Source organism: Anolis carolinensis, unplaced genomic scaffold (genome assembly GCF_035594765.1).
Source record: "Anolis carolinensis isolate JA03-04 unplaced genomic scaffold, rAnoCar3.1.pri scaffold_15, whole genome shotgun sequence".
NCBI classification, from domain to species: Eukaryota; Metazoa; Chordata; class Lepidosauria; order Squamata; family Dactyloidae; genus Anolis; species Anolis carolinensis.
Genome location: NW_026943826.1, coordinates 2,831,181 through 2,858,159, shown reverse-complemented (window position 1 = coordinate 2,858,159; position 26,979 = coordinate 2,831,181). Strand labels below are relative to the sequence as shown.

The 26,979-nt window shown below is 41.5% G+C and overlaps 1 protein-coding gene across 2 annotated transcripts in view; it reads left to right on the top strand.

Moving 5' to 3' along the window:
• igsf21 (immunoglobin superfamily member 21) overlaps positions 1-26,979 on the top strand; it is a 296,609-nt gene that overhangs the window by 95,412 nt on the left and 174,218 nt on the right. For both annotated transcript variants that reach the window (XM_062965556.1, XM_062965555.1), the window contains exon 2: positions 14,934-15,046. In XM_062965556.1, the coding sequence (XP_062821626.1) occupies positions 14,934-15,046 (113 nt within the window). The remainder of the gene's footprint in view (positions 1-14,933; positions 15,047-26,979) is intronic.

Genomic DNA, 26,979 nt, shown 5'->3' with positions numbered 1-26,979 from the left:
AAACGCTCCGAGGCTTTGCGGCCCATGCTTTGGCCCTGGGGGAGTGTGAATTAGGTGCGCGACCTGATGAAATCCTCGCACGGGTGTCAACAACATCACTGTCGCTCGGACGACGTGACAAGACCAGTCTCATTTTGCCCACAGAGGAACCGGATCCGAGACAATCATATCCCCTGTTTCCCCCCAGGATTGGAAACGGGTGACAGTCTTGACACATTTCACTCCAAAATGCAAGGATGCAGACTTTCCTCCTCCCATGGAGTGTGAGAATATGAGTATTTCGGTCACTCTTGTGTCACATTATAAGAAAATGTAGCTAAGCAAATATAGAGATTTTGTATCCAACAGTTGTAACAACGAGGGTTGAATGAAAAGCAACCACCGAGTTTCAGAAGCAAAAGGTCGACAGATTGATTCAGGACGATTTTCATATCAATCCACGAAAAATTTCAAGCATAATCGGCATTTCACAAGAACGTGTTGGTCACATTGGGTTTTGCGTGTAGGGTCTGTTGTGTGTAACATGTTTGTATGTCTTGGTTTGAATGTTAGGGTGAACTCTTATATTTAATTTCTTTTTAAAAAAAAATGAGTAGAAATCTAGATTGAAAATAGTGGATAACATGTAGAAAGAGTAAGTCTATGTTTTGAATTACCGATAATAATACCCTGTTTTATACTAATAATATAATAATATTATATTATATTATTATATTAATAATAATAATAATATATATTATTATTAATATATATTATTAATTTATATTAATTTATTTTTATATAATATATTATATTATATAATATAATATATTATAAATATAATTAATTTATATTAATATATATATTAATAATATATATTAATAATAATAATAATAATAATAATAATAATATAATAATAATAAGATACTAATTCCACATATGCGTTTCCCCCTGAAACATTTGCAAATCCTTTCTCTCTCTATGTGCATTTCCCTCCGGCAATATTTGAAAGCCCTATATATCTATGTTTATATCTATCCAAACATCTCTCTCTGTGTGTGTGTGCGTGTGTGTGTGTGCATGCATGTATTTCCCTCCAATATTTGCAAGCCCTATATATCTATGTTTGTATCTATCTAGACATGTCTAAATATTTGTGTGTATATTTCCCCCTGTAATATTTGCAAGCCCTATATATCTACCCTGTTTCCCCTAAAATAAGACATCCCCAGAAAATAAGACCTCATAGAGGTTTTGCTGAATTGCTAAACATAAGGCCTCCCCAGAAAGTAAGACCTAGCAAAGTTTTTGTTTGGAAGCATGCCCGCCAAACAGAACATTACAGCATGCAGGATTATAATTATAATTATAATTATAGATACTAATTTCACATATGCGTTTCCCCCTGAAACATTTGCAAATCCTTTCTCTCTCTATGTGCATTTCCCTCCGGCGATATTTGAAAGCCCTATATATCTATGTTTATATCTATCCAAACATCTCTCTCTGTGTGTGCGTGTGTGTGTGTGCATGCATGTATTTCCCTCCAATATTTGCAAGCCCTATATATCTATGTTTGTATCTATCTAGACATGTCTAAATATTTGTGTGTATATTTCCCCCTGTAATATTTGCAAGCCCTATATATCTACCCTGTTTCCCCTAAAATAAGACATCCCCAAAAAATAAGACCTAGTAGAGGTTTGGCTGAATTGCTAAATTTAAGGCCTCCCCCGAAAGTAAGACCTAGTAAAGTTTTTGTTTGGAAGCATGCAGGATCGGTAAATGTACATACCATAGATTGTTGTACATGGAAATAAAGGTAGTAACAAGAAATAATAATAATAATAATAATAATAATAATAATAATAATAATAATATAACTTTATTCTTGTATCCCACCTCCATCTCCCAGAAGGGACTCAGGGCAGCTTACATAGGGACAAGCCCAACAACAATATAAATTCACATACAAACAGAAATTTAAAACAGTAATTTTAAAACAGTATAGCAATAAAATATAATATAGACATTCTTGAAAGGATTCACAGCTTGGTTATGCTGTTTGGTGATGACCACTACTGTACAGTAGATAATAAATTTTCATTTTTAAACATTCAACCATAAATGGGAATTTGTCTTTGTGGAAAAATAAGACATCCCCTGAAAATAAGACCTAGGGCATCTTTGGGAGCAAAAATTAATATAAGACACTGTCTTATTTTCAGAGAAACACGGTATGTACTTAATGTTAGAATTAATCGGTTGATTGACTAATGTAGATATGCATGTACATTTCAAAAGGATTGTTATTTGACTTTATCTGCTATAATTTGCTGTTTTGTTATGTAACATATCAGGAATAAATTGTTTACCCACCCAAAAAAATTAATTAAAAAAAGAGAGCACATTCTAAGGATTATTTCTGCATTTGATTTATTAAAATATTGAGAGAACTGTGAGACGCTGGTTGCGGAAACTGAGTGATGACTTCTTCCGTGACGGATTCAGAAAACTTGTTGGCAGAAATGTATCCAATTGTCTGGTGATTTTGTGGAAAAGTAAATAGTGGTAGTTAAAGAGCACATTCTCAGGATTCTTTCTGCGTTTGATTTATTAAAATATTAAGAGAACTGTGAGAAGCTGGTTGCGGAAACTGAGTGATGACTTCCGTGACAGTTTCAGAAAACTTGTTGGCAGAAATGTATCCAATTGTCTGGTGATTTTGTGGAAAAGTAAATAGTGGTAGTTAAAGAGCACATTCCAAGGATTAATTCTGTGTATGATTTATTAAAATATTGAAAGAACTGTGAGACGCCGGTTGCGGAAACTGAGTGATGACTTCTTCCGTGACGGTTTCAGAAAACTTGTTGGCAGAAATGTATCCAATTGTCTGGTGATTTTGTGGAAAAGTGAATAGTGGTAGTTAAAGAGCACATTCTAAGTATTCTTTCTGCGTTTGATTTATCAAAATATTGAGAAAACTGTGAGACGCCGGTTGCGGAAACTGAGTGACGACTTCCATGACGGTTTCAGAAAACTCGTTCATCGTTGGCAGAAATCTATCCAATTGTCTGGTGATTGTGTGGAAAAGTAAATAGTGTTAGTTAAAGAGCACATTCTCAGGATTCTTTCCGCGTTTGATTTATTAAAATACAGTAGAGTCTAAACTTATCCAAGCTAAACGGGCCTGCAGAAGCTTGGATAAGCGAATATCTTGGATAATAAGTAGGGATTAAGGAAAAGCCTATTAAACATCAAATTAGGTTATGATTTTACAAAATAAGCACCAAAATATCATGTTATACAACCAATTTGACTGAAAAAGTAGTTCAATACACAGTAATATTATGTTGCAATTACTGTATTTACTAATTTAGCACTAAAATATCACGATACAGTAGAGTCTCAGTTATCCAACATTCTGGATTACCCAACACATTTTGTAGTCAATATTTTCAATACATCGTGATATTTTGGTGCTAAATTCGTAAATTCAGTAATTACTACATAGCATTACTGTGTATTGAACTACTTTTTCTGTCAAATTTGTTGTATAACATGATGTTTTGGTGCTTAATTTTTAAAATCATAACCTAGTTTGATGTTTAATAGGCTTTTTCTTAATCCCTCCTTATTATCCAACATATTCCCTTATCCAACATTCTGCCAGCCCATTTATGTTGGATAAGTGAGACTCTACTGTATATTGAAAACATTGACTACAAAAATGGCTTGGATAATCCAGAGGCTTGGATAAGTGAGATTCTACTGTATATTGAAAACATTGACTGCAAAAATGGCTTGGATAATCCAGAACCTTGGATAAGTGAGACTCTACTGTATATTGAAAACATTGACTGCAAAAATGGCTTGGATAATCCAGAACCTTGGATAAGCGAGGCTTGGATAAATGAGACTCTACTGTATATCGAAAACATTGACTACAAAAATGGCTTGGATAATCCAGAGGCTTGGATAAGCGAGGCTTGGATAAGTGAGACTCTACTGTACTCCCATCCAAACCGAAGTAACGAAGGCGGAGGCATTACTTTTCATTCAACCCTCGTGACAACTAACCTTATCATCCATCTGGAGCCCCCAGTGGTGCAGCGGGTTAAACTCTTGTGCTGGCAGGACTGCTGACTGACAGGTTGGCAGTTCGAATCCAAGGAGAGTGAGTGAGCTCCCTCTGTCAGCTCCAGCTCCCCATGCAGGGACATGAGAAAACCCGGGCATCCCCTAGGCAACATCCTTGTAGACAGCCTGTTCTCTCACACCAGAAGAAAATAAAAAATAAAAATCCCCCTGACCAAAAAAAATTCAATACAGGCATTTTCCGAGTCACAAATATCCAACTTACAAATGACTCGTAGTTAAGAACAGAGTGAGTCAACAGAAAGTGAGAGAAATCCACCTCAAAGAAGGGAAATTTGTTAGGGTAGAATGAAGCTCGGTACAGTAGAGTCTCACTTATCCAACATAAACGGGCCGAGTATGTTGGATAATAAGGAGGGATTAAGGAGAAGCCTATTAAACTTCAAATTAGGTTATGGTTTTACAAATTAAGCACCAAAACACCATGTTATACAACAAATTTGGCAGAAAAAGTAGTTCAATGCGCAGTCATGTTTTGTTGTAATTACTGTATTTACGAATTTAGCACCAAAATATCACGATGTATTGAAAACATTGACTACAAAAATGCCTTGGATAATCCAGAATGATGGATAAGCGAGACTCTACTGTATGTGTTAAAGAAAAACTACACTGCTGATCCTAATATGCAGGAGCTGATAAGCAATTAAGTTTGGACCACACCTGGTGAGTTGTGACTGTTTATTAGCTTCTGCTCCTGCTTTTGGTTTGGATCTTTTTCTTGGAAGAAGAGGCTGGAGAAGCCATGCTTTTTGCATCTTGAAATGCTTACAGGAACTATGTAAGTTTGTTTTACTATAAGATAAAACACTGCATGTTTATGTTTGGACTCAGCTGTAAAGAGTAAAGTTTATTTTCTTTTCCTTTTGCAACTGTGCAAAGTTTTTGTGTCTTTGCTGGGCTAGGCCATGGCCAAGGAAGCCAAAATGCTCCTCTTGACACCATTTTCTGAGCCAGTTATTTATTTATTTTTTTAAAAAATATTTTATTTATAGTTTTAAGTGTGTACATAAAAAGTAGGAGAACAATTACTGTATATACTCGAGTATAAGCCTAGTTTTTCAGCCCTTTTTTTAAGACTGAAAAAGCCCCCCTCGGCTTATACTCGGGTGAGGGTCCTGGTTGGCTTATATTTGGGTCAGCTTATACTCGAGAATATATGGTACATTTATTATTTTTCTCTATTATTATTGGTATTATTATATTTATTATTTTTCTCTATTATTATTGGTATTATTATATTTATTATTTTTCTCTATTATTATTGGTATTATTATATTTATTATTTTTCTCTATTATTATTGGTATTATTACATTTATTATTTTTCTCTATTATTATTGGTATTATTACATTTATTATTTTTCTCCATTATTATTGGTATTATTATATTTATTATTTTTCTCTATTATTATTGGTATTATTACATTTATTATTTTTCTCTATTATTATTGGTATTATTACATTTATTATTTTTCTCTATTATTATTGGTATTATTATATTTATTATTTTTCTCTATTATTATTGGTATTATTACATTTATTATTTTTCTCCATTATTATTGGTATTATTACATTTATTATTTTTCTCTATTATTATTGGTATTATTACATTTATTATTTTTCTCTATTATTATTGGTATTATTACATTTATTATTTTTCTCTATTATTATTGGTATTATTACATTTATTCTTCTCTACTTTTTATTATTATTATTAATACATTTATTATTTCACTCTGATCTTATTATTATTATTGTAGTTATTATTTCACTCTATTTATTATTACTTGTATTATTTTCCTGTATTTATTATTATTACATGTATTATTTTACTCTATTATTATTAAAAGGATACATAAGCAAATTGAAGAAGATGAGAATAATGATTTGATCAGAGTTGGACAGTCTTATCTTAAATTATGTAAATATTCAAAAACATTTAACCTATTGATGCCTCAATTAATGTAATTGTATTGGTATCTATTTTTATTTCTGAAATTTACCACTCTCGGCTTATACTGGAGTCAATGTTTTCCCAGTTTTTTTGTGGCAAAATTCGGTGCCTCGACTTATATTCTAGTCGGCTTATACTCGGGTATATATGGTAATTTTATTGGTATCTCGGCTTATGCTGGAGTCAATGTTTTCCCAGTTTTTTGTGGCAAAATTAGGTGCCTCGGCTTATATTCGGGTCGGCTTATACTCGGGTATATATGGTAATTTTATTGGTATCTCGGCTTATACTGGAGTCAATGTTTTCCCAGTTTTTTGTGGCAAAATTAGGTGCCTCGGCTTATATTCGGGTCGGCTTATACTTGAGTATATACAGTAATTTTATTGGTATCTCGGCTTATACTGGAGTCAATGTTTTCCCAGTTTTTTTGCGGCAAAATTAGGTGCCTTGGCTTATATTCGGGTCGGCTTATACTCGGGTATATATGGTAATTTTATTGGTATCTCGGCTTATACTGGAGTCAATGTTTTCCCAATTTTTTTGTGGCAAAATTAGGTGCCTCGGCTTATATTCGGGTCGGCTTGTACTCGGGTATATATGGTAATTTTATTGGTATCTCGGCTTATACTGGAGTCAATGTTTTCCCAGTTTTTTGTGGCAAAATTAGGTGCCTCGGCTTATATTCGGGTCGGCTTATACTCACGTATATACGGTAATTTTATTGGTATCTCGGCTTATGCTGTAGTCAATGTTTTCCCAGTTTTTTTGTGGCAAAATTAGGTGCCTCGGCTTATATTCGGGTCGGCTTATACTCGGGTATATACGGTAATTTTATTGGTATCTCGGCTTATGCTGGAGTCAATGTTTTCCCAGTTTTTTTGTGGCAAAATTAGGTGCCTCGGCTTATATTCGGGTCGGCTTGTACTCGGGTATATATGGTAATTTTATTGGTATCTCGGCTTATGCTGGAGTCAATGTTTTCCCAGTTTTTTGTGGCAAAATTAGGTGCCTCGGCTTATATTCGGGTCGGCTTATACTCGGGTATATATGGTAATTTTATTGGTATCTCGGCTTATACTGGAGTCAATGTTTTCCCAATTTTTTTGTGGCAAAATTAGGTGCCTCGGCTTATATTCGGGTCGGCTTGTACTCGGGTATATATGGTAATTTTATTGGTATCTCGGCTTATACTGGAGTCAATGTTTTCCCAGTTTTTTGTGGCAAAATTAGGTGCCTCGGCTTATATTCGGGTCGGCTTATACTCGGGTATATACGGTAATTTTATTGGTATCTCGGCTTATGCTGGAGTCAATGTTTTCCCAGTTTTTTTGTGGCAAAATTAGGTGCCTCGGCTTATATTCGGGTCGGCTTATACTCGGGTATATATGGTAATTTTATTGGTATCTCGGCTTATGCTGGAGTCAATGTTTTCCCAGGTTTTTTGTGGCAAAATTAGGTGCCTCGGCTTATATTCGGGTTGGCTTGTACTCGGGTATATACGGTAATTTTATTGGTATCTCGGCTTATACTGGAGTCAATGTTTTCCCAGTTTTTTGGTGGCAAAATTAGGTGCCTCGGTTTATATTCGGGTCGGCTTATACTCGAGTATATATGGTAATTTTATTGGTATCTCGGCTTATGCTGGAGTCAATGTTTTCCCAGGTTTTTTGTGGCAAAATTAGGTGCCTCGGCTTATATTCGGGTCGGCTTATACTCGGGTATATACGGTAATTTTATTGGTATCTCGGCTTATACTGGAGTCAATGTTTTCCCAGTTTTTTTGTGGCAAAATTAGGTGCCTCGGCTTATATTCGGGTCGGCTTATACTCGGGTATATACGGTATATCCCCAACCCGAGTCTGATCCGATTTGGCTCATCTTATATTCCATCTGTCCGGCTTTGAAGAATGGCCATCGAACCTCCAGCAAGTCTTGATGGAGACAAATGGCTGGCAATAATTTTCCCTTGTGGTCATCTTTAATTCTCCAAGATTGTCAGTTAAGTTTGCGAAATGTATCTTAATAGCCGAGGCGTAAAACCTTTTTTAAAAAAATAAAGCTGAGAAAGGAGGGTGACGGATGGAGCTGTTTGGAGTAATGAAGCATCCAGTTAATGTTGGAGCCAGCGTTTGAGTGTGAAGCAAGTTGGGACTCACACTCTGGGGGTTGGTGCTCATCTCCATTTCTAAGCCCAAGAGCCGGCGTTGTCCGTAGACACCTCCAAGGTCATGACTGCATGGAGCGCCTTTACCTTCCCACTGGAGCAGTACCTATTGATGCACTCACATTTGCATGTTTTCGAACATCTGGGTTGGCAGAAGCTGGGGCTAACAGTGGGGGCTCTCTCCGCTCCCCCAATTCAAACCTGTGGCCTTTCGGTCCAGAAGTTCAGCAGCTCAGCGCTTTAACACGCTGCGCCATCAGGGGATATTATTTCCTAAAGGTTGTGAATATACAATATTTCTGATTGGTTTTTTTTGTCTGTTGGAGGCAAGTATGAATGCTGCAATTAGGCAAAATGATTAGCATGTAATGGCCTTGCAGCCTTAAAGCCTGGCTGTTTCCTCCCTGAGTGAATTTTTTGTTGGGAGGTGTTAGCTGGCCCTGATTGTTTCCTGTCTGGAATTCCCTTGTTTTCAGAGTGGTGTTGTTTGCGATATTTTATGTGCTTCTACTGTCTGTGGCCCTGAGAAAACAGGATTTGCCAGACTTTGATGATGGGAATACTTTGTTGGGAGGTGTTAGCTGGTCCCGATTGTTTCCTGTCTGTAATTCCCTTGTTTACAGAGTGGTGTTGTTTGCGATATTTTATGTGCTTCTACTGTCTGTGGCCCTGAGAAAACAGAGGATTTTCCAGACTTTGATGATGGGAATCCTTTGTTGGGAGGTGTTAGCTGGCCCTGATTGTTTCCTGTGTGGAATTCCCCTGTTTTCAGAGTGTTGTTCTTTATTTAGTGTTCTGATTTTAGAGATTGTATTGTTCTGTTTTATTATACCACATTAATTTTTATATATTCAGATTTTAGTGTTTTTGAATACTTGGAGCCAGATTGTACTGGATTATGAGGCCCCTTCTTCACAACTGTATAAAATGCACACTGAAGTGAATTATATGGCAGTGTAGAGTCAAGATAATCCAGTGCAAAGCAGATAATATAAGATTATAAATGGATTATATAGCTGTGTGGAAGGGCCTTGAGTCTACACTGCCATATAATCCAGTGCAGATTAGATAATCTGTGGAAGAGGCCTAAGTGAGGCCTAAGTCTGCCTGTCCCCTAACTGAACCCTGGCTGTCCCTTGGTTGCTAGGTGACCAAGTGGGCATAGATTAGCCCTCTAAACTGGCAGCAATTGGATAAAAACAATTATTGCTCTCCCTCTAATTAGGACTTTATTTTTCTTTTCTTTTTGTTGTATCAACCTAGAGGCGTCGATGATGGGTTGTGTTGTCTAATTTTGAGGTTGGGGGACCTGTAGTTTTGTTGTTTTGTGAGTTGCCGTGATGCCATCATTCATTTAGATATATAGATTAAAACAGAATTAAATATGAATGGTATTAAAAATATTCCACAGTTAGAAACCATTAAAACATAATCAAAGTTACAGATGATGATGAGGAGGAAAACGAAGAAGAAGAGGAAGAGGAATTAAACATCAAGCTTGCAGATGACGAGAGCAAAACACAGCGAGTGTCTCTGCTCTCTGTTTGCTCTTCCGTGGATTTCTGGATGCATTGCCATAGAAGCACCTGTTCTTTTCAAACTGACAGCTTGATTGGCTGGGCGAGCATCACATGACCCTCGGGGCATTCATCCTGCCGCTCTCAGCCGCGTGTGCCAAACAGGTGCCGGAGGCCTCTCCCCCCTTCACGCCCGTTCCCACCGCCGCCTGTATTTATTTTGGATTTGCACCTCCTCCTCTTCTGCGATTTGGGATTTTCTTTCGGGAGGAAGGTGTGAGCTGGACCCTTTGCACAAATACACACTTCGTTTGGCAGACACCTGCTGCATGCGGCTCCGATGCTGCATACAAATGCGAGGAATGGGGAACGCGCCAGAGCTTCCTTCCCATAGATATTTTTAGTGCGTGTCGTAGGCATTATGTAGTCCTGGCACATTACCTCTGAGACGCTGCTTGGTCTCCGTCTATTATGCATATGGGATTTGCGGCATTTCGAAACCGCGCAGCAGCTGGAACGTCTCACGGAGCGGATGATCCACCTCTTTGGAATCATGGAGCCATTGTGTGTCCTCTCTACACATGACCACATTCAACATGGCAATTGCATGGTCAACTTTCCAGCAAAAGCATACTATAGGTCCACCTGGAAGACTTAGTGGGTCTCCAAGAGTTCTTGGAGAACGGGAGAAGTCCCAGCAGATTGGAGGAGGGTGAATGTGGTCCCTATCTTCAAGAAGGGAAAAAATAAGAACGACCGAAACAATTACCGTCCGGTCAGCCTCACATCGATACCAGGAAAGATTCTGGAAAAGATCATTAAGGAAGTGGTCTGCGAACACTTAGAAACAAATGCGGTCATTGCTAATAGTCAACACGGATTTACCAAAAACCAGTCATGCCAGACTAATCTGATCTCTTTTTTCGATAGAGTTACGAGTTGGGTCGATACAGGGAATGCTGTGAATGTAGCGTACCTGGATTTCAGGAAGGCCTTCGACAAAGTCCCCCACGACCTTCTGGCAAACAAACTAGTCAAATGTGGGCTAGACAAAACTACGGTTAGGTGGATCTGTAATTGGCTAAGCGAACGAACCCAAAGGGTGCTCACCAATGCGTCGTCTTCATCATGGAAAGAAGTGACAAGTGGAGTGCCACATGCAGGGCTCCGTCCTGGGCCCGGTTCTGTTCAACATCTTTATTAACGACTTAGACGAAGGGTTAGAAGGCACGATCATCAAGTTTGCAGACGACACCAAACTGGGAGGGAGAGCCAACACTCCAGAAGACAGGAGCAGAATTCAAAACGATCTTGACAGACTAGAGAGATGGGCCGAAACTCACAAAATGAAGTTCAACAGGGACAAACGCAAGATACTTCACTTCGGCAGAAAAAATGGAAATCAAAGAGACAGAATGGGGGACGATGCCTGGCTTGACAGCAGTGTGTGCGAAAAAGACCTTGGAGTCCTCGTGGGGAGGAAGGGGAACATGAGCCAACAATGTGATGCAGCAGCTAAAAAAGCCAATGGGATTCTGGCCTCATCAATAGGGGAATAGCGTCTAGATCCAGGGAAGTCCTGCTCCCCCTCTTTCTATTCTGCCTTGGTCAGACCACTTTACCTGGAATCACACTGTGTCCAATTTTGGGCACCACAGTTGAAGGGAGATGTTGACAAGCTGGAAAGCGTCCAGAGGAGGGCGACTAAAATGATGAAGGGTCTGGAGAACAAGCCCTATGAGGAGCGGCTTAAAGAGCTGGGCATGTTTAGCCTGCAGAAGAGAAGGCTGAGAGGAGACATGAGAGCCATGTACAAATACGTGAAGGGAAGTCCTAGGGAGGAGGGAGGGAGCTTGTTTTCTGCTGCCCTGCAGACTAGGACACAAGGGAACAAGGGCTTCAAACTACAGGAAAGGAAGGAGATTCCACTTGAACATCAGGAAGAACTTCCTCACTGTGAGAAGGGCTGTTCATCAGTGGAACTCTCTCCCCGGGGCCGTGGTGGAGGCTCCTTCTTTGGAAGCTTTTAAGCAGAGGCTGGATGGCCATCTGTCGGGGGTGCTTTGAATGCGATTTCCTACTTCTTAGCAGGGGGTTGGACTAGATGGCCCATGTGGTCTCTTCCAACTCTACTATTCTATGATTCTATGATTCTATGAATGTTCACCATATAATTGTCTTTGAGGACCTTACAATGCTTGGAGAAGACACACTAGGTCTTCCAGATGGCCCTATGGCATGCTTTTGCTGGAATGTTCACCATATCATTGTCTTTGAGGACCTTACAATCCTTGGAGAAGACACACTAGGTCTTCCAGATGGCCCTATGGCATGCTTTTGCTGGAATGTTCACCATATCATTGTCTTTGAGGACCTTACAATCCTTGGAGAAGACACACTAGGTCTTCCAGATGGCCCTATGGCATGCTTTTGCTGGAATGTTCACCATATAATAGTCTTTGAGGACCTTACAATGCTTGGAGAAGACACACTAGATCTTACAGATGGCCCTATGGCATGCTTTTGCTGGAATGTTCACCATATAATTGTCTTTGAGGACCTTACAATCCTTGGAGAAGACACACTAGGTCTTCCAGATGGCCCTATGGCATGCTTTTGCTGGAATGTTCACCATATCATTGTCTTTGAGGACCTTACAATCCTTGGAGAAGACACACTAGGTCTTCCAGATGGCCCTATGGCATGCTTTTGCTGGAATGTTCACCATATAATAGTCTTTGAGGACCTTACAATCCTTGGAGAAGACACACTAGGTCTTCCAGATGGCCCTATGGCATGCTTTTGCTGGAATGTTCACCATATAATAGTCTTTGAGGACCTTACAATGCTTGGAGAAGACACACTAGATCTTACAGATGGCCCTATGGCATGCTTTTGCTGGAATGTTCACCATATAATTGTCTTTGAGGACCTTACAATCCTTGGAGAAGACACACTAGGTCTTCCAGATGGCCCTATGGCATGCTTTTGCTGGAATGTTCACCATATCATTGTCTTTGAGGACCTTACAATCCTTGGAGAAGACACACTAGGTCTTCCAGATGGCCCTATGGCATGCTTTTGCTGGAATGTTCACCATATAATAGTCTTTGAGGACCTTACAATGCTTGGAGAAGACACACTAGATCTTACAGATGGCCCTATGGCATGCTTTTGCTGGAATGTTCACCATATAATTGTCTTTGAGGACCTTACAATCCTTGGAGAAGACACACTAGGTCTTCCAGATGGCCCTATGGCATGCTTTTGCTGGAATGTTCACCATATCATTGTCTTTGAGGACCTTACAATGCTTAGAGAAGACACACTAGATCTTCCAGATGGCCCTATCGCATGCTTTTGCTGGAATGTTCACCATATCATTGTCTTTGAGGACCTTACAATGCTTGGAGAAGACACACTAGATCTTCCAGATGGCCCTATCGCATGCTTTTGCTGGAATGTTCACCATATAATTGTCTTTGAGGACCTTACAATGCTTAGAGAAGACACACTAGATCTTCCAGATGGCCCTATGGCGTGCTTTTGCTGGAATGTTCACCATATAATTGTCTTTGAGGACCTTACAATCCTTGGAGAAGACACACTAGATCTTCCAGATGGCCCTATGGCATGCTTTTGCTGGAATGTTCACCATATAATAGTCTTTGAGGACCTTACAATCCTTGGAGAAGACACACTAGGTCTTCGAGATGGTCCTATGACGTGCTTTTGCCAGAGAGCTGACCATACGATTACCTTGGAGGTCTTCCAGATGGCCCTATGGCATAGGGCCATCTGGAAGATTTCCAAGGTAATCATATGGTCAGCTCTCTGGCAATAGGGCCATCTGGAAGATCTAGTGTGTCTTCTCTAAGCATTGTAAAGTCCTCAAAGACAATGGTATGGTCAACTTTCCAGCAAAAGCATACCATAGGGCCATCTGGAAGATCTAGGGTGTCTTCTCTAAGCATTGTAAAGTCCTCAAAGACAATGGTATGGTCAACTTTCCAGCAAAAGCATACCATAGGGCCATCTGGAAGATCTAGTGTGTCTTCTCTAAGCATTGTAAAGTCCTCAAAGACAATGGTATGGTCAACTTTCCAGCAAAAGCATACCATAGGGCCATCTGGAAGATCTAGGGTGTCTTCTCTAAGCATTGTAAAGTCCTCAAAGACAATGGTATGGTCAACTTTCCAGCAAAAGCATACCATAGGGCCATCTGGAAGATCTAGTGTGTCTTCTCTAAGCATTGTAAAGTCCTCAAAGACAATGGTATGGTCAACTTTCCAGCAAAAGCATACCATAGGGCCATCTGGAAGATCTAGGGTGTCTTCTGTAAGCATTGTAATGTTCTCCAAGGCAATTGCATAGTCGACTTTCCAGCAAAAGCATACCATAAGGCCATCTGGAAGATCTCCAAGGTAATCGTATGTCCAGCTCTCTAGCAAAAGCATGCCATAGGGCCATCTGGAAGATGTAGTGTGTCTTCTCTAAGGATTGTAAGGTCCTCAAAGACAATTATATGGTGAACATTCCAGCAAAAGCATGACATAGGGCCATCTGGAAGATCTAGAGTGTCTTCTCTAAGCATTGTAATGTTTCCAAGGCAATTGCATAGTCGGCTTTCTGGCAAAAGCATATCATAGGTCCATCTGGAAGACTTAGTGTGTCTTCTCTAAGCATTGTAAGGTTCTCAAAGACAATTGTATGGTCAACATTCCAGCAAAAGAATTCTATAGGACCATTTGGAAGACCTCCAAGCTAATTGTATGGTCAACTCTCTGGGAAAAGCATACCATAGGACCGTCTGGAAGATCTTGTGTGTCTTCTTTAAGCATTGCAATGTCCTTCAAGCCAATTGTATGGTCAACTTTCTGGTGAAAGCATACCATAGGACCATCTGGAAGACCTAATGTGTATTGTCTAAGCATTGAAATGTCCTTCAAGACATAGTCAACTTTCTGGTGAAAGCATATAAGACGACCATCTGGAAGACCTAGTCTGTCTTCTTTAAGCCTTGCAATGTCCTCCAAGGTAGCCGTATGGTATCTTCCAGGGGATGCTTACCACTGAATCACCTGGAGGGCCTAGTAAGTGAAAATGTGGATATGTGGGTTGTATTATATCATTGGTAATGTGCTTTTTCCTCTGTTTCAGGTTACCTGACGGTCAGCATCGAGCCGCTCCCGCCGGTGGTGGTCGGGGACGCCGTGACCCTGAAATGTAACTTCAAGACGGATGGAAGAATGCGGGAAATCGTCTGGTACAGGGTAAGAACACAGGTTCTTTTCTGTGGCTCTTTTTTGGATGGTCTTGCATTAACATTGAGGATTTCAGGGACTCAAAACCATGCATCAAGTGAAGCAGTTCACTTGCACCAGGAGTGGGTCTTTTGTCGGCGCAACAGTTCTTGATGACTTGTTTGGACCGAGCAAAAAATTATGTTAGAAAAATCAAAAAAGTATTTTACATTGGGTATTTGTAAATATATCTATCTATAATCGAAGATTAACATGGTATCATCCCCTCATTCAGTATCCATAGTTTCACATGGTTGAGATATATAAGTATAATATGTATGTATGTATATGTGCTTCCATAGCCTTCAACAGGGGTCCCCAAACTAAGGCCCGTGGGCCGGATGCGGACCTCCAAGGTCATTGACCTGGCCCCTGTCCTAAACTTTAGACTTAGGGTTGACCTAAGTCTACCTGGTCTTTGGAGGTCTCTTTACTTACTTATGGCCTTATGAGATTGTCTAGATGGTCTTTGAAGGTCTTTTTGTTTAGCTACGGCCTTATGAGACCTTCTAGATGGCTTTTCGATGTCACTTTGCTTACCTATGGTCTTATGAAGTCGTCTAAAGGTCTCTTTGCTTACCTATGGTCTTATGAGATCTTCTAGATGGTCTTTGGAGGTCTCTTTGCTTACCTATGGTGTTATGAGATCATCTAGATGGTCTTTGAAGGTCTCTTTGCTTACCTATGGTCTTATGAGATCTTCTAGATGGTCTTTGGAGGTCTCTTTGCTTACCTATGGTGTTATGAGATCGTCTAGATGGTCTTTGGAGGTCTCTTTGCTTACCTATGGTCTTATGAGATCTTCTAGATGGTCTTTGGAGGTCTCTTTGCTTACCTATGGTCTTATGAGATCGTCTAGATGGTCTTTGGAGGTCTCTTTGCTTACCTATGGTCTTATGAGATCATCTAGATGGTCTTTGGAGGTCTCTTTGCTTACCTATGGTCTTATGAGATCGTCTAGATGGTCTTTGAAGGTCTCTTTGCTTACCTATGGTGTTATGAGAACATCTAGATAGTCTTTGGAGGTCTCTTTGCTTACCTATGGTCTTATGAGATCTTCTAGATGGTCTTTGGAGGTCTCTTTGCTTACCTATGGTGTTATGAGAACATCTAGATAGTCTTTGGAGGTCTCTTTGCTTACCTATGGTCTTATGAGATCTTCTAGATGGTCTTTGAAGGTCTCTTTGCTTACCTATGGTGTTATGAGAACATCTAGATAGTCTTTGGAGGTCTCTTTGCTTACCTATGGTCTTATGAGATCTTCTAGATGGTCTTTGGAGGTCTCTTTGCTTACCTATGGTCTTATGAGATCGTCTAGATGGTCTTTGAAGGTCTCTTTGCTTACCTATGGTCTTATGAGATCTTCTAGATGGTCTTTGGAGGTCTCTTTGCTTACCTATGGTGTTATGAGATCGTCTAGATGGTCTTTGGAGGTCTCTTTGCTTACCTATGGTCTTATGAGATCGTCTAGAGGTCTCTTTGCTTACCTATGGTCTCATGAAGTGTTTTATTGTGACTTGGGGAAATCTCTAGTGAGAGCGAATAAATGGTGCAAATCTATTTTAATAAACCCTAAATTAGCATGAAAAAATACACCGGGGGGGGGGGGGGATTGCCAAAAGAGACTAGACGCTGAGCATGGGAAAAATCAAACAACACTTCCCCGAATCCTTTAACCATCTGCGGGAATTTGTAGGAAGGGAACAAAAAAGTCAGAATCACGCTGACTCTTTGGTCGAAGACCATTTCCTGTTCAATGGAGAAGAGACAGAGACATTTGAGGGACCTTCAAGCCTGGAAAGGTGGGCCTTTTTTTGAGTTAATGAGCACCAAAGGGCTGGAAAATCGAAGCGCGGGCGGATTTAAAGGTTACGGCGCAGGGCGAGGCGCCGGCAAAGGCTGAGAGGATTAAGTGATCTGAGCCCAGAAGAGAGAACAACGCAAAAGCCGGCAGAGATTAATCTGCCTTGCAGAGGGGAAAGGGTTGGACGCATTTGGCATCTCTGCGATAGCGTCCAAATCAAAGCGAGTCCTTTCAGAATGGCATTAGAGGTGGGGTCTTGGACTGGGAACCTGGGTTCGAATCCCTGCTTGGCTTTGGAAACCCACTCTGCGGCCCTCGGCGAGTCACACTCTCTCAGCCGCTTTGAGTTGCCTTTGTGGAAATAAAGCAGGGTGATGATAATGATGATGATACTAATAATGTGTTGTCGAGTATATATATATATACAGTACTCGGCAAGTACCGTATATACTCATATATACCATATATATACCGTATAAGCCGAGCTTTTCAGCCCTTATTTATGAGCTGAAAAAGCCTCCCCCGGCTTATAATCGGGTCAAGGTCATGGCCGGCGACGGAGCCTGGAGGCTATTGCTTGTGTTTGGAGAATGCTGTGTTTTCCATTTCTCGCCCATTAAATTTGCTAGTCCCGTCCCTAGTGCCTTCCTTATAGCAATCGGGCCAAAGAAAAAGATTGGTTTTCAAAACACTTGATGTTCTCTTGGCTTTACCAAGTGTTGCAAGACAGACCCCTTAAAGCGCCAGACCAGTCTTTAGTAATAAACGTAGAGTTTATTAGTTCACAACAAAAAGAGCCCAAAAACAAACTCAAAAAGGCTCAAAACACTTAATCTTCAGTGAAGCACGGTATTTCCCACAGTTAAAGCAAAACCCCAAACCCTGGAAAATAACCCAGATTTAACCGGAGTATAATCCGGATCAAACCCCAAACTTTGCAAAACAACAGAAAAAGCACTCCAATTCACAGCAGGACGCCAGCAGGCAGGAAGAGACGAACAGCAGGGGACCGAAGACATCTGGCGAAGTCAGTCAAGCACAGTATTGTTGTCGTTGAATCCAATCCAGGTCAAAACAGGAGAAGGCAGCAAACACGAGAATCCAGTCCAGGTCAAAGCAGGAGAAGGCAGCAAACACGAGAATCCAGTCCAGGTCATACACAGAGCCAAGGCATAGAATGCAGCACAGCAGCTAATGCACAAGATCAACACAAGGTAGTCCAGAGAAAACCCTCACAGTTCCAACTCCCGTAGCCAAGAATAATCTGGATTAAACTTACGTCCACAGCAGTCTTCCCAAACAGCTCTCAAGGACACACGAATACTCATCAACACCTTGCCGACTGCAAAGGGACCCTATTTCCCAACTCCACTTACATTCACAATTCCTCCTCAGAACTGGAATCGGACAACGCCCCACCAGATCTCCTTTCAGCTGAAACCCCTTGCTGAGCCCTCCACTCTGTCCATCGTTTATCCAAACCCATAACTCCCCAAGATTCAGCCGGATCCCCACTGTGCCAACCCTCGAACGTGTTGCTACTTGTGGCTTCTCTAAAGATGTCCTGGATCTCCCGCACCTTAGTCCAGTCCATTACCACATCCTCTGATCTCGTCATCCCATCCTCCTGATTCTCAACCCCATCCTCCTCCTCAACTGAGTCATTGTTAGTAGGCTCCGTAAGTCTCTCCCAGATCCGCTTCCTTTGTCGCTCCTCATCGGAGTCTTGCTCACGAGTAGTCTTCCTTCCCTCTCTAGTACTCCTAGTAGTATCACTACTCAAGGACTCCATCAATACCAACGCTGCTTAATATACTAAAAGTTAAACCAACCTTGGAAGACATCCAAATGTTACAGAATCTTAACAAAAAATATTGGTGACTATTTCAATTCTTAACTCCCCCCACCTAATATCTATATATGTAAAAGGGTTATGGAATCGTGGCACCGAGCAAAACAGCAAAAGTAAAGGCCCCCCAACCTCGAAATTTGACAACACAACCCATCATCCATGCCTTAAGGTTGAAACAACACAAAATCACGTCACGCACCTCCACATGGACAGAACCCACAAGGCACCATCGGGAGCCATGCCAGGAGGGAAAGAGAAAGTATAATGGCCGGCCGGCAAGAGGGAAGGCAGGCAATGGGAAAAAGCTGTCCCCTGGGTCCTAGCGCCCTCCCATCATCCGAATTATTTACAGTAGAGTCTCACTTATCCAAGCCTCGCTTATCCAAGTTTCTGGATTATCCAAGCCATTTTTATAGTCAATGTTTTCAATATATCATGATATTTTGGGGCTAAATTCGTAAATACAGTAATTACAACATAACATTACTGCATATTGAACTACTTTTTCTACCAAATGTGTTGTCTAACATGATGTTTTGGTCCTTATCTCCTCAATCTCCACCATAAAAATAATAATACAATCCTACAGTCACACAGATAGGAGAGACCCCTAAAGGCCATCCAGTCCAACCCCTTCCTGCCATGGAGAACACAATCCAAACATTCCCAACAGATGGCCATACAGCCTCTTGAGAACGATAATGCTAATAACAATATCATGGAATCCTCATGTTTCCAGACAGCCCTAAGAATCATCCAGTACAACCTCCTTCTACCATGCAAGACCACACAATCCAAACGCTCCTGACAGATGGCCATCCACCCACTATATAATAATAATGATGATAATAAAGATAATAATCATGATGATAACAATAATAATAATAATAATAATAATAATAATAATAATAGAATTATACCATCCAATAATTTGAAGACACCCCTAACGGCCATCCACCCCAACCCTTTCTACTATGCACCAAGACACAATCTAACCATTCACAACACTTGGACAATGTATGCATACTATACAATACTACACAGCGACAAAGACCCCCTCTACTCTCACCACTTTCACATTACACAAACAACCAAATACATACTAAACATAAAGACAACCATACAACAGACATTCAATACCACCACTAACTCAAATTTCTCACCAACACCACCAGACAACGCCAGAGCAACGCGTGGCCGGGCACAGCTAGTCTATATATAAAAGGGTAATGGAATCACGGCACCGGACAAAACAACTAAACTAAACACCCCACAACCTGGAAAATTGACAGCACAACCTCTCATCCACGCCTCTACGTTCATACAACAAAAAGAAAAGAAAAATTAAGCCCTAGCCACAGCAACGCGTGGCCGGGCACAGCTAGTCTATATATATAAAAGGGTAATGGAATCACGGCACCAGACAAAGAACTAAACTAAACACCCCACAACCTCGAAAATTGACAGCACAACCTCTCATCCACGCCTCTACGTTCATACAACAAAAAGAAAAGAAAAATTAAGCCCTAGCCACAGCAACGCGTGGCCGGGCACAGCTAGTCTATATATATAAAAGGGTAATGGAATCACGGCACCAGACAAAGAACTAAACTAAACACCCCACAACCTCGAAAATTGACAGCACAACCTCTCATCCACTCCTCTACGTTCATACAACAAAAAGAAAAGAAAAATTAAACCCTAGCCACAGCAACGCGTGGCCGGGCACAGCTAGTCTATATATATAAAAGGGTAATGGAATCACGGCACCAGACAAAGAACTAAACTAAACACCCCACAACCTCGAAAATTGACAGCACAACCTCTCATCCACGCCTCTACGTTCATACAACAAAAAGAAAAGAAAAATTAAGCCCTAGCCACAGCAACGCGTGGCCGGGCACAGCTAGTCTATATATATAAAAGGGTAATGGTATCATGGCACCAGACAAAGAACTAAACTAAACACCCCACAACCTCGAAAATTGACAGCACAACCTCTCATCCACGCCTCTACGTTCATACAACAAAAAGAAAAGAAAAATTAAGCCCTAGCCACAGCAACGTGTGGCCTGGCACAGCTAGTTAATTCATATGCACGACTCTAACGAATTTGATACGAAATACGAATTGAAAATGAAATGATGCACATCCCTACTATGTATGTATGTATAAGAGCCAGCGAGAAGACTCGCTGCCTTTTCCGCTCTCTGGCTCTCTCCCAGTCCTTCTTTTTCATTCCAAGCAGACATCAATGTCAGGCACCATGGAGATTTCAGAGAGAAACGATAATATGACGTGGGTGGCAGGAGGAAAACGCGGGAGGGAAGCAGAGAAAGAGACATCGAAGGGGGAGTTTGAATGCACAGAGAGGCATGGCAACCCTCCCCAGGAGCACATCCTCGCTGATGAGAGGAGAAGGGTCCAGGCAATGGGGGGCGGATGCCTTGTCAACGTTGTCCGGGGGTCAGAGGGACAGGGCGTATTATGGGATGGTTTGGAGGCCGGGTGGGCGGTTGTGACAGCTTCCCCTCGGGCTCAGGTCACTGGTCAGAAGACACATTGAAGCATGGAAGGGAACTCCAAAGGTCATCTAGTCCAAATTGTTGCTAGGCAAGAATGCACAACGGAAGGGCTTCCTGGAGATGGCCATCCGTTAAAGACATTCCCCAACTTCCAAGGCAATCCTTTTGGTTCTCTTACAATCGAGAAGTTCATTTCAAGCGATCTTTCTTTTATATTGTCTTGTCTCCTATGCCAAAATCCAAAAAGTCACAGATATCTATACAGTATAGAGGAGGTAAACAAAGGTTGTGTCTAATGTGTTGTCGAAGGCTTTCATGGCCGGGATCACAGGGTTGTTGTATGTCTTTCGGGCTGTGTGGCCATGTTCCAGAAGTATTCTCTCCTGACGTTTCACCCACATCTATGGCAGGCATCCTCAGAGGTTGTGAGGAATATATCTCCATGTTCCAGAAGTATTCTCTCCTGACGTTTCGCCCACATCTATGGCAGGCATCCTCAGAGGTTGTGAGGAATATATCTCCATGTTCCAGAAGTATTCTCTCCTGACGTTTCGCCCACATCTATGGCAGGCATCCTCAGAGGTTGTGAGGAATATATGTCCATGTTCCAGAAGTATTCTCTCCTGACGTTTCGCCCACATCTATGGCAGGCATCCTCAGAGGTTGTGAGGAATATATCTCCATGTTCCAGAAGTATTCTCTCCTGACGTTTCGCCCACATCTATGGCAGGCATCCTCAGAGGTTGTGAGGAAAATATCTCCATGTTCCAGAAGTATTCTCTCCTGACGTTTCGCCCACATCTACGGCAGGCATCCTCAGAGGTTGTGAGGAATATATCTCCATGTTCCAGAAGTATTCTCTCCTGACGTTTCGCCCACATCTATGGCAGGCATCCTCAGAGGTTGTGAGGAATATATCTCCATGTTCCAGAAGTATTCTCTCCTGACGTTTCGCCCACATCTATGGCAGGCATCCTCAGAGGTTGTGAGGAATATATCTCCATGTTCCAGAAGTATTCTCTCCTGACGTTTCGCCCACATCTATGGCAGGCATCCTCAGAGGTTGTGAGGAAAATATCTCCATGTTCCAGAAGTATTCTCTCCTGACGTTTCGCCCACATCTACGGCAGGCATCCTCAGAGGTTGTGAGGAATATATCTCCATGTTCCAGAAGTATTCTCTCCTGACGTTTCGCCCACATCTATGGCAGGCATCCTCAGAGGTTGTGAGGTATGGATAAACTAAGTAAGGAAAGGAAAGAATATATATCTCTTGTGTCTGTTAAACCACAGTAATATAATGCATATATATCCCACAAAATATTAATCCGCAGCAGTGTAGTGTTTCTAAAATAGATATTACAGGATTAAATTTTCACAAGTAAGTGTACATATAGCAAAACAGTTCGAGTTTAATTCACTCTACTGCTTAAAGCATATAGTGCAGTGTTAAGCTTTTACTCATATATGCATAAGTAACAAAATAGTTGGAGTTCAATTCACTCTTTTGCGACTTTCTATAACAATATTATAGTTGCGCAGTATGCTGTAAATAGTTGTCTTCTTTTGCTTTTCTGCATATGAGGAGGCGGTTGGTAAGTAGAAATGAAGGAAGTCTCTGATATGAGAAATGTTTGTTGTGTCCTTAAAAGGATGCACGACAAAGAGTCCTGGGTTTTTTTTTCTTTGTTTCGGGTCGAGCCCTTCTTCAGGTTTTTTTAAGTTGCAGAGACTCTATATCAGGGGTCCCCAAACTAAGGCCCAGGGGCCAGATGCGGCCCTCCAAGATCATTTACCCAGCCCCTGTCCTTAACTTTAGACTTAGGGTTGACCTAAGTCTTACCTGGTCTTTGGAGGTCTCTTTGCTTACTTATAGCCTTATGAGATCGTCTAGATGGTCTTTGGAGGTCTCTTTGCTTAGCTACGGCTGTATGAGACCATCTAGATGGCTTTTGGAGGTCACTTTTATTACCTATGGTCATATGAGACCATCTAGATGGACTTTGGGGGCCCCTTTCCTTACCTATGGTCTTATGAAACCATCAAGATGGTTTTTGAGGATCACTTTCCTTATCTATGGTCTTATGAGACCATCTAGATGCCTTTTGGAGGTCACTTTTATTACCTATGGTCCTATGAGACCATCTAGATGGTCTTTGAAGATCCCTTTCCTTATCTATGGTCTTATGAGACCATCTAGATGGCTTTTGGAGGTCACTTTTATTACCTGTGGTCCTATGAGACCATCTAGATGACCTTTGAGGGTACCTATCTATGGTCTTATGAGACCATCTAGATGGTCTTTGGAGGTCTCTTTGCTTACCTATGGTCTTATGAGATCATCTAGGTCAGGGGTCCCCAAACTAAGGTGCATGGGCTGGATGTGCTCCCCCAAGGTCATTGACGTGGCCTCTGTCCTAAACTTTAGACTTAGGATTGACCTAAGTCTGAAACGACTTGAAGGCACACAACAACAACAATCCTAATTTTGGACTATTTCATCCTAGTCCGGCCCCCCAACAGTCTGAGGGACTGTGAATCGGCCCCCCACTTAAAAAGTTTGAGGACCCCTGATCTATATTCTCGTTGAATTCTCGTTCATTCAATTCCTGCGTTGCTCTACATAGAGTATTGTACTGAGGCTTTTTTTGTTTTCCGTAGTGAGGAATTGGTGGTAGTTAAGGTAAAGGTTTTACCTTACATTAAGTCCAGTCGTGTCTGACTCTGGGGGATGGTGCTCATCTTGAGTCTACACTGCCATATAATCCAGTTGAAATCAGATAATCTGTATTTTATAGGCAGTGTGGAAGAGGCCTGATTGAAGTGGCCCTGGGCTGAGTGAGTTGCTAGGAGACCAAGTGGTGGAGCTTAGCCTTCTAACTGACAGCAGACCAAGTGGGTGGAGCTTAGCCTTCTTACTGGCAGCAGACCAAGTGGGTGGAGCTTAGCCTTCTCACTGGCAGCAATTGGATAAAAACAATTCTTCCTCTCCCTCTAATTAGGACTTTATATTTCTTTTCTTTTTGTTGTATGAACCTAGAGGCATGGATGAGGGGTTGTGCTGCCAAGTTTAGTGTTTCTGGGATGTGTAGTTTTGTTGTTTTGTCTTAGGCCAAAATGTCACTACCCTTTTATATATATAGACTAGCTGTGCCCGGCCACACGTTGCTGTGGCGTTGTCTGGTGGTGTTGGTGAGAACTTGTTGAGGTAGTGGTGGTATTGAATGTCTGTTGTATGGTTGTCTTTATGTTTAGTATGCATTTGGTTGTTTGTGTCCTGTGAAAGTGGTGAGGGTACAGGGGGTCTATGTCCCTGTGTAGTATTGTATAGTATTTATATGTTGTCCATGTGTTGTGAATGCTTGTGTCCTGCTGCATAGTAGAAAGGGTTGGGCTGGATGGTCCTTAGGGGTCTCTCCAAACTCTTGTGCCTGTCCCCTGGGCTGAGTGCGTTGCTAGGAGACCAAGTGGACAGAACTTAGCCTTGTAACTGGCAGCAATTGGACAAAAACAATTATTCCTCTCTTTGTCATTAGGACTTTATTTTTCTTTTCTTTTTGTTGTATCAACCTAGAGCCGTGGATGATGGGTTGTGTTGTCACATTTCGAGGTTGGGGGGCCTGTAGTTTTGTTGTTTTGTCCGCTGCCCTGATGCCATCACTCTTTTATATATATATATATATATATATACAATCTATATACCATATATACTCGAGTACCCTGGTGGCACAATGTGTTAAAGCGCTGAGCTGATGAACTTGTGGACCAAAAGGTCCCAGGGTCAAATCCTGGGAGCGGAATGAGCGCCCGCTGTTAGCCCCAGCTCCTGCCAACCGAGCAGTTCGAAAACATGCCAATGTGAGTAGATCAATAGGTACCACTCCGGCGGGAAGGTAACGGTGCTCCATGCAGTCGTGCCTGTGGCCACATGAACTTGGAGGTGTCTACGGACAACACCGGCTCTTCGGCTTAGAAATGGAGATGAGCCCCAACCCCCAGAGTGTGAGTAGATCGATAGGTACTGTTCCAGTGGGAAGGTAACAGCACTCCATGCAGTCATGACCTTGGAGGTGTCTATGGACAATGTCGGCTCTTTGGCTTAGAAATGGAGATGAGCCCCAACCCCCAGAGTGTGAGTAGATCGATAGGTACTGCTCCAGTGGGAAGGTAACAGCGCTCCATGCAGTCATGACCTTGGAGGTGTCTACGGACAACGCCGGCTCTTTGGCTTAGAAATGGAGATGAGCACCAACCCCCAGAGTGTGAGTAGATCGATAGGTACTGCTCCAGTGGGAAGGTAACAGCGCTCCATGCAGTCATGACCTTGGAGGTGTCTACGGACAATGCCGGCTCTTTGGCTTAGAAATGGAGATGAGCACCAACCCCCAGAGTGTGAGTAGATCGATAGGTACTGCTCCAGTGGGAAGGTAACAGCGCTCCATGCAGTCATGACCTTGGAGGTGTCTACGGACAATGCCGGCTCTTTGGCTTAGAAATTGAGATGAGCACCAACCTCCAGAGTCGGTCACAACTGGTCTTAACGTCAGGGGAAACCTTTACCTTTTTACCTTACTCGAGTATATGCTGAGTTTTCAGCCCTTTTTTAGGACTGAAAAAAAAAACCCCTCGGCTTATACTCAGGTGAGGGTCCTGGGAGGCTTATATTCAGATCAGCTTATACTTGAGTATATATGGTACATTTATTTTTTTTCTATTATTATGGGTATTATTACATTTATTATTTTGCTCTATTTATTAATATTATTATTATATTTATTATTTCACTCTATTATTAAAAGGATACATAAGCACATTTAAGACAGCTCTTGCTGGTAACAAACTGACTCTCATGCCTAAGCCTTTGCTCCCCTTGTGCCTGCTTCGAGTCTGCGTCTGGGAAACTGCTCCTAAGGATTTATTGCTGTTTCTTTGTCTGAAGTAGGACTGCTATTTGATTTGGGAATTTATCAGAGACTAAGAACTGTGTTTGCCCTAAGACTTCCTTGCTTCCTTTTGCATTATTCCACTGAGTGTGCTGTACTTTATGTTTTGCTGAAGTAAAGCAGTTTTCATTTACTTACCACAGTGTTTTAAGGTTGTTCTTGAAAGGCAAAACAGGACACATAGTTTCGAAAAACACTTTTGCTTTTCACCCACAGAAACAGAAAATCCTTATCCTCATCCTCAGAGGCTTCACAGGCCTCAACACTGTAGTCATTAGGCATGTCCGATCAATGAAAAAAATGTTTCAATTCTCGTTTCTAAAGTAGGGGGCGCTGGCGCTTCGATATAGAAAGTATTTCCGATTTTTTCACCCAAAAATTTCGGATATTTCCGAAAATTCGTAATGATTCTAAATGTTTCTAAAATGGTGGACGCGCATGCGCAATCGCTACACACCGGGCTTGTATGGCAATCTTCCATGTGGACGCAGAGGACGTTAGCCCCCACCTTTGCGTCCATCGTGGAAGCTTCTGATTGGCCGGGGAGCGGCAGCCAAGTTAGGCTGTGCTAAGGTCCCATTCAAGGTAGGTTGCAGAAACAAAAAAATTAAAAATATATATATTTAAATTTTTTTTGGGGGGGGGGGGAATTAACGAAACATTAAGAGACAATTAGAGAATGGGCCAACAATGGTTCGAATTACATTGCTGGTTGCGCTGTGAGACGATGTCTCGGAATGCGTATCAAAAAGCGAGAACAATCCGAAATAATTCCGATAT